Source organism: Rhinolophus hipposideros (genome assembly GCF_964194185.1).
Source record: "Rhinolophus hipposideros genome assembly, chromosome: X".
In the NCBI taxonomy this organism is placed as follows: Eukaryota; Metazoa; Chordata; class Mammalia; order Chiroptera; family Rhinolophidae; genus Rhinolophus; species Rhinolophus hipposideros.
In genome coordinates this window covers 77528288-77537624 of record NC_138046.1, presented here as the reverse complement: position 1 = coordinate 77537624, position 9337 = coordinate 77528288, and the positions used below count along the sequence as shown (strand labels likewise).

Below are 9337 nucleotides of genomic sequence, written 5' to 3'. Positions count from 1 at the left end.
CAACATTACTAATCATCATGGAAATGTAAATCAAAACCACAAGGAGATATCACTTCACAGCTGTCAAAATGGGTATGAACCAAAAAGTCAACAAATAGTAAGTGTTGGTGAGGATATGGAGATGAGGGAAGCCTCATGCACTTTTGGTGGGATTGTATGTTGGTGCAGCCAATATTGGAAACAGTAAGCAGATGCCTCAAAATATTAAAAGTAGAACTACTATATGACCCAGCAATTCTATTTCTGGGTATTTATTCAAAGAAAGCAAATGCACTAATTTAAAAAAAAAGATATATTCACCTTTATGTTCATTTTAGCATTATTTGCAATAGCCAAGATATGAAAGCAGCCTAGGTGTCCACAGATATATGAGTGAATAAAGATGTGGTATTTATATAAAATGGAATATTACTCAGCCATAAAAAATGAATGAAATCTTACCATTTACAACATGGATGGACCTAGAGGCTGTTATGTTAAGTCAGACAGAGAAAGAAAAATACCATATGATTTTACTTATATATGGAACCTAAAAAACAAACTGATCAACAAAGAAAACAGAAACTCATAGATACAGAAAACAAACTGATGATCACCAGGTGGGAGAGAGATTGGAGGGGGTGGGCAAAAAGGTGAAACGGATTAAGAAATACAAATTGCCAGTTAAAATAGTCACAGTGATGTAAAGTATAGCATAGGGAATACAGTCAACAATATTGTAATAACCATATATGATATCTGATGTGTACTCAACTTACCAGGGTGATCACTTCTAAAGGTGCATAAATGACTAATCACTATGTTGCACACCTGAAACTAATGCAATATTGTATGCCAACTATACTTTTAAAAATATTTTTTTAAATGTGATCATTCCCATTAATAACTTTTCACTGGGTTTGCCCTGAGAACTGAAGTAGAGATAACCCCTTTTGCTATATCTACCACCAGATACCCTCTAGTTCTTCACATACTCTAGTAGTTTCTTGAAATAGTTGCAAGAATAGTCTCAATAAATGTGAATGTCTGAAACTATTATAATTATCTAAATAAACACACATTTTTAAAATTAGTTTATTGGGGTGACGATTGTTAATGAAGTTACATAGATTTCAAGTGTGCAATTCTGTAATACATTATCTATATATCACATTGTGCGTTCACCACCCAGAGTCAGTTCTCTTTCCATCACCATATATTGGATCCCCTTTACCCTCAACTACCACCCTTTTCCCCTCACCTTCTGGTAACCACTAAACTATTGTCTATGTCGACGAGTTTTTGTTTCTTCATTTGTTTGTCATGTTCTTTTGTTGTTTTCAGTTTTATATACCGCATATCAGTGAAATCATATGGTTCTCAACTTTTTCTGTCTGACTTACTTCGCTCAGCATAATAATCTCAAGATCCATTCATGTTGGCACATATGGCACTATTTCATCTTTTCTGATAGTAGAACAGTATTCCGTTGTGTATATATATTCCACAACTTCTTTATCCAATCATCTATGGAAGGACACTTTGGTGGTTTCCATGTCTTGGCCATCATAAATAAAGCTGCAATGAACATATCTTTACGGATAAATGTTTTCAGATTTTTTGTGTAGATACTGAGGAGAGGCATTGCTGGGTCATATGGTAATTCTATTCTTAATTTTTTGAGGAACCTCTACACTGTCTTCAGTAGTGGCTGCAGCAATCTGCATTCCCACCAACAGTGTATGAGGGTTCTTTTTTCTCCACAGCCTCTCCAACACTTTAAACACAGATTCTTAAAGTTATAGAAACTTCTGGAAAGTGCCACGACATATAAATAGGACTAATTTTGCCCTTAGCAAAATTCTGAATGTGACAAATGTTACCTAAGTTGCACCATCTTTTCCATGCCCCTATGCTTCCAAGACCCGGTGACCTGCTAGCCCTTCCCCAGGCTCTTATCCAATGTTTCATTCCCAAATATTTATAGCCTCACCTCAGCTAAACCCTTATAAGGTTGTAATTGAAAAGAGATTAAAAATTTCCCTCTCCCAGGGTTGAGAATAGGAAAATCAGCTAGATTCCAAACTTAAAATACATATCGAGACAACTGAAAAGAAGAAATGTAGAAACTCTCAAGAGTGTTGGAATGTATGTTTGGGGGCTATTTTCTAATGAGTTCTTGTTTGTTGGTCATCTCTGCAAGTTTGATTACTCTCTCTGACTACTAAGGGAAAAACCTGACTGTGATTATTGCTAAAATAGTGATCTTTTTGATTCCTGAAAATATCTTCCAGAATACTGTTATCCAGTGTTAGATTGGCATGATATTTTCAATTTACACAGAAAAGACCTTTTGAATTATGAGAGTTCACACTTGAATACTTTTTGGTAGGAAATAAATATATTTATATACCCAAATACGGATTGACATGCCCTTGATGCTATTTTTACTCTATTTTCTGCAGAAATCATCACTCTCGTACTTTCCTTAAGGAAGGAATCTACGTCTTCAAGATGGGAAGTAACAGCACAAACAGTACAAGAACAAAGTGCACTGATCTTCAAATGCCATTTCAGTACTCTCGCTATGCAACCACCTACATCCTTATATTCATCTCTGGTCTTCTGGCCAACAGCGCAGCCTTGTGGGTTCTGTGTCGCTTCATCAACAAGAAAAATAAAGCCATCATTTTTATGATCATCCTCTCTGTGGCTGACCTTGCCCATGTGCTGTCCTTACACCTCTGGAATTACTGTTACATCAGCCACCACTGGCCTTTCCAGAGGACCCTTTGCCTGCTGTGCTTCTACCTGAAGTATCTCAACATGTATGCCAGCATTTGCTTCCTGACATGCATCAGCCTTCAGAGGTGCTTCTTTCTCCTCAAGCCCTTCAGGGCCAGAGACTGGAAACATAGGTGTGATGTGGACATCAGTGCTGCCATCTGGGTCATCGTGGGCACTGTTTGTTTGCCTCTTCCAATTCTGAGAAGTGCTGGCTTAGCCAACAACACTGAATCCTGCTTTGCCGATTTAGGTGTTCCACACATCAGCATGGCTCCCTCCTCTGGCATGATAACTGTAGCTGAACTTGGGGGTTTGTATTACCTGTTATAATTATTACTTATTGCACATGGAAAACGAGAAAGTCTTTACAGGAATTACAAGTTTCCCCTCAGAATACCAAAGAGAGGAAAAAGGCTTTGTGGATGGTCCTGATGTGTGCAGTGGTGTTCATTGTGTGTTTTACCCACTACCACCTCAACTTCCCACTCTTTATGATGGTGAAGCAACATGTCTTTTCAAACTGCTCCTTTATTAAGAGTACTCTATGTTTCCACATCACTTCCCTGTGTCTTGCAAATCTGAATTGCTGTCTTGATCCAGTTGTATATTATTTTATGACCTCAGAATTTCGTGATAGATTTTCACAACGTGGTGGACTGGTTTTTCAGTCACGTCTGAGACATGAGCATAGTGTTTTGGAAATTCATCGCAGGAGAGAGGATCTTCAAACTATCTCTCTTGAATTTTTGAATGATTTCAAGACAATGTAATCAAACAATTAGCCAGAACAATCTATATGCTCTATCAGTTTAGCTATGTTGCCTTCAAGACTTTTCTTTAAAAATGGTGTTGTTGAGTGCCTTAATAAAATATGGCCCCCTTCCCTCATTCGCAAAATGATCCTCCTGAAGGAAGTATACATGCCTATATTTTCTGTCCTAATGGAAAGATATTGTTCTATGAGGAACATAAGAAAATATTTTTCTTTACAGAAAGTGATTAACAATGGAATGAATTGCACACCTGTTCCTCAGCAATGGTTCCAGTCTTTTCACCCTCTTTTGAAAAAAAAAAAAAGTAAATTGTAAACAGGTGGACATAGGTGAATTTTCCAACATTTCAAAATGTACAGTGAGCAATATTATCCTAGTTTTATTTAGAAAATATACACTACTTGAAGAAAGTAGACTACAGAGGAAAAGTTATGAAACTTAAAAGCTTCTGCACAGCAAAAGAAACCATCAACAAAATAAAGAGGCAACCAACTGGATGGGAGAAGATTTTTGCAAACAGTGCCTCCAATAAGGGGCTAATATCCAAAATATACAAGGAACTTATGCAACTCAACACCAAAAAAGCAAACAACCCAATTGAAAAATGGGCAGAGGACCTGAAGAGACATTTCTCCAAAGAGGACATACAAATGGCAAATAGACATATGAAAAAATGCTCAACATCACTAATCATCAGAGAAATGAAAATAAAAACCACAATGAGATATCACCTCACCCCAGTCAGAATGGCTATCATCAACAAGACAAATAGTAACAAGTGTTGGAGTGGCTGTGGAGAAAAAGGAACCCTCATACACTGTAGGTGGGTATGCAGACGGTGCAGCCGTTATGGAAGGCAGTGTGGAGGTTCCTCAAAAAATTACGAGTAGAATTACCATATGACCCAGCAATCCCTCTCCTGGGTACCTACCCCAAAAATCTGAAAACATGTATACATAAAGACACGTGTGCTCCAATGTTCATTGCAGCTTTGTTTACAGTGCGCAAGACATGGAAACAAAATGTCCTTCAATAGATGAATGGATAAAGAAGTTGTGGTATATATACACAATGGAATACTATTCGGTGTTAAGGAAAGATGATATAGGAACATTTGTGACAACATGGATGGATATTGAGAGTATGATGCTAAGCGAAATAAGCCAGACAGAAAAAGCAGAGAACCGTGTGATTTCACTGATATGTGGTATATAAGAAAAACAAACAAAACAACAAAAGAACAAGACAAACAAATGAGAAATAAAAACTCATAGACACAGACAATAGTTTCATGGTTACCAGAGGGTAAGGGGGATCAAATATATGGTGACGGAAGGAGAACTGACTCTGGGTGGTGAACAATAATAGGATTTATATATGATGTAATACAGAATTGTATACCTGAAATCTATGTAATTTTACTAACAATTGTCACCCCAAGAAATTAAAACAAAGAGGAGAAGTTTATTAATATTAATAGGAGTTATGAGAAAAGCATATGATGCATGCTTTTATATATTGGCACTCATTCAGAAAATATTTTGCTATATTTGTTTATTAAAATCAAGCATGCCATGGTCTGACTATATTAGTTTTGTCTATATACAACCTCAGTCAAAATTTTGCTTTATAGATTATGAACAATGAGTTAATGAAGACTCATACATATGTATATAGTTTTTCAGGTGGATCTCATTTCTCACAGGTAAAGATGTCTGTAAGGAGAACATTGGTGGATTGAATGTATTATAAGTGTAAAATGAAAAATTGCTACTTTGTAATTTTCAGTGTTTAAATCATTTTGTAATACAAATCATACACATTGGAAAATTGGAAGCTTAAATTTTCATATATTGGATTTTATTAAAACAGTATTTTAAAAAGCACTGGTTAATTTTATAAAAATACAGTCATGCACCGAATAATGTTTCAGTCAGTGCTAGACCACATGTATGATGGTGGTCCCATAAGATAAGAAAGTCAAAATATTCTTATCTCCTCGTGATGTCATAGCCATTTTAACATCATAGTGAAATGCATTACTCACATTTTTAGGTGATGCTGGTGTAAACAAACCTACTATGCTGTCAGTCATATAAAAGTATAGTGCATACAATTCTGTACAGTACATAATGTTTGATAATGATAATAAGTGACTATGTTACTAGTGTATGTATTTACTATACTATATATTTATTATTTTTTAGAGTGTATTAGTTATATTTATAAAAAAAGTTTACTGTAAAACAGTTTGCTGTCTACACCAGCAGCAGGCTTATACATCTCATGTTTACTGCATCTCTTGATTGCATCATTTTCTTTTGTGCTTGATTTAATCTTGTGTTGTTCTGTGTTGTAGTTGTGTTGTAACATGCTGTATAGACTTATAGCCCAGGAGCAATACACTATACCATATTGCTTAAGTGTGTAATGGGCTATATCATCTAGGTGTGGGTAAGTGCACTCTATGATGTTTGTACAACTATGAAATTGCTTAATGATGCATTTCTCAAAACATATCCCCATTATTAAGAGTGCATGATGCCATAAATATTTATTTTCTTATCTTTATATGATTGAAAATTCACAAAACGTTTTATTCGAGTTAATTTATTTTTATAATAGTGTTTTCCTATCAAAACAAAAATGGATAACATTTACCACAAGGTTAAAAAAAACACAGTAAAACCTAAGTTCTCTGAAGTCCTCTAGGGATCTGTATTTTAGACAGTTGTGTACTATAGAAATGGTTGAGTAGCTCTTTAAGTACCTAAATATTTAAAACACCATTTTAGGTGGAAACGTTTCTAAATTATATTCTTTCCTACCCACTTAAGCAGTTTGTTTTAAACATGAGGACATGGTGTATTGAAGAAATATTAATCCAGTTTCAGAGGACGAGGATCCTAGTTACACATCTGTCACTGAAAAGCTATGTGACTTTGAGCAAGTTGCTTCTCTTTGGGTTTCATTTTTATCACCTGTCTATAAGGGAGCTAGAGTAGATGATGTCAATATGAGGCATACTTTTTGGAATGTGCTTTCTAAACTCTAAAGCACTGTATAAATGAGTGTTTTGTTATTATTAGTATTAATATTGTTCTTATTTAAAAAGAGCTTCAACTCTAACATTTAATGTAATATTTTCAGGATGACTGAGGGTCATTATAAGAAGCATCAGTTATTATACCGTACACACACACATTTGCTTCTCTCAGAGCTATTGAAATCTGTAGAATTGCTTGTACCTACATTAAAATGGCCCTATGAATTTTTAGTTCTTATATATTTGATGGTATAAGTGTATCTTTCTCCACCTTTTCAGGCTATCTGTTCTTACTTCTTGCAATTGTCAGTAGGAATACCTAATGAAGTCCCTATAATTTTATTTAATGCTTTCCAATATATTATGGCTTTGAAAATCAAAGCCATAGTTGTGACAATTTCAATTTAACAAAAATGAGTAAAGCCTGCTTATTTTATTTTATTTGGATAGGGTGTGTGTGTAAAAGGGAAAATCTCCTATGGAACAAAATATATGGGTTTTAGTTTATGGACTTTATGACAACTATTTTGGCTATGCAGAACTATTTTGCTTCCTTTCTGGTTCTGTCAGCTGTGTTTGGATAGCTGAGGTTGCCAGACATTTGAGTTCCAGTTGGCCGAGGTGTGGCTAGCTATTTATGACACCAAAAATTTATTGGAATATAAATATCACCAGTGTGTGTGTGTGTGTGTGTGTGTGTGTGTGTGTGTGTAATTTAAATTTCCAAAATCATTATTTGTTTGTCTTCTGGAGGTTTCTGTTTTCCATAATTCTCTTAAGAAAACACCTACCTGCTCACTCTGTTCTTGCTCCCTTTTATCATGTTTCCCCAAAAGTAAGACTGCGTCTTATATTAATTTTTGCTTCAAAAGATGCATTATGGCTTATGTTCAGGGAATGTCATCCTGAAAAATCATGCTAGGGCTTATTTTCCAGTTAAAACTTATTTTAGGGGAAACATGGTACTGTAAAGGTATTGGATAGGAATTCCCTATGTATTTGAAGTCCTATTTGAAATATATTATTTCTGTTTTTTTGAAGTTGGCCTACTGTTATCATGAGTAATAAACATTATCCAAAATATTTGGAGAAGTAAATAAAACAGACTGGGTTACTAACTCTCTTGAAGTTATCAAAATTCTCTAGAAAGCTCCAATTTACTCCTACTTCTATAGGAAGGGCTATATGCAGTCATACTGATCCAGTATTTCTGGGGACAGGCAAATAGCCAACCCCATCCCTCTACTCCTTGTTCCCCAAAATACTGTAATGCAGGAGTTCCAAGAATGACAAGCTTGTGTCTGCAGCTGTAACTAATTGATAATAATTAGATAGACTTGGATTCTAGTACTATATCTGCCCTTTTCTTAATTGTGTGATCTTGAGCAAAACACTTTACCTCTTTGAAGCAGTTTCCTCATCTGCAATGTGGTGATAATAATCTCTACCTTTTCTGACTCACAAGACTCTTGTAAAGATCCAATAAGAAATGTAGATGAGAATTATTTTTAAACTATAATTATTACTTAAACATAAGGACACAGGAAGAAGTAGTATTAAGAAAGGAATCAGGTAGAAGGCATTGGTGGTATAGTGGTGAGCATAGCTGCCTTCCAAGAAAGGAATCAGGGAAGGGAGATAAAGTGTCCCCTCAAACCCATAACAACATAGAGGGTATTATTAATTATTTTAAACAACCTATTAGAATAGAAAATATGAAGGTTTGAAGTAGTTCCCAGGGTTAAAGCAATACTAGCTGAGGCCTGTAAGAGTAACAAAAGGAGCCATTTACCGTGTCCCCCACCATGACTTAGTTAGGTTCAGTCTTTCAGAGCAATGAGTTATGATTAGGGTTAAGGATCTCTGAAGAAATCAAATATCAGAGATTGGCCATAGCCTTAGGGAAAAAATGAAGATACAATAGAGCACAGTCATGTCTCCTACGGATGAATTCAATAGGAAGGCAAGGTCTTCAGAACTTTGGGAAGGAATGGATTTGAAACAAACTTAGAGGAACCTACAGTAATAAACGGGAGAGCTGAGCTCAGGAATAGGTTACCTAGCAGCACTGTTTGGACGTGAATACATTTGTTGAAGGGCACTTAGATGTTCAAATTACTTCCTTCATTTAGTGCAGCTCTACAATCACTGATCTGGTAAACATCGAATAATCAAATCTGCATAAATATGAAATATGAAAAAACCCAAAGTCTCCTGAAGAATCATCCAATATACACACTTCTGCTTTTGCTTACACTGTTTCTCTATTGTCTATGCCTTTGTTTCCCCTCTCTATCTATCTAGTCTTACAAATTATTTAAGATTCAGATTAAGTCTTACTTCACTATGAAAACCACATAATCTCATTTACACAAAGTCCTTATGAGTACACAATCAAGAACTTGATTGGGAGTACACAATCAAGTATAATACAAGGTCTGACCATTAAATGTGAAAACTTGTTGCAACGATGTTGCTAACTTTTTTTGATATGAGAGGGATTATTCATTATGAATTTGTACCAACTTGACAAACAGTTAACCAAGTTTACCATTTGGAAGTGCTAAAAAGGTTGCATAGAAAAGTTAAATGACCTGAACTTTTTGCCAACAAGTCATGGCAAAATCACGACAATGCATCAGCTCATAAGGCACTGTCTGTGGGGGAGATTTTAGCCAGTAAACAAATAACTGTATTGGAACACCCTCCCTAATCACATGATCTGGCCTCCAATGACTTCTTTCTTTACCTG

At 35.5% G+C, this 9337-nt stretch overlaps 1 protein-coding gene across 1 annotated transcript; it reads left to right on the top strand.

Annotated features, from left to right (window-relative positions):
- Nucleotides 1-2493: 2493 nt before the first annotated feature.
- On the top strand, nucleotides 2494-3536 carry LOC308495220 (putative P2Y purinoceptor 10; the record flags this gene model as incomplete). Its single annotated transcript, XM_081043146.1, is given in 2 exon segments — nucleotides 2494-3070; nucleotides 3073-3536. Coding segments are annotated over 2 exon segments (1041 nt in total).
- Between the last annotated feature and the right edge of the window lie 5801 nt (nucleotides 3537-9337).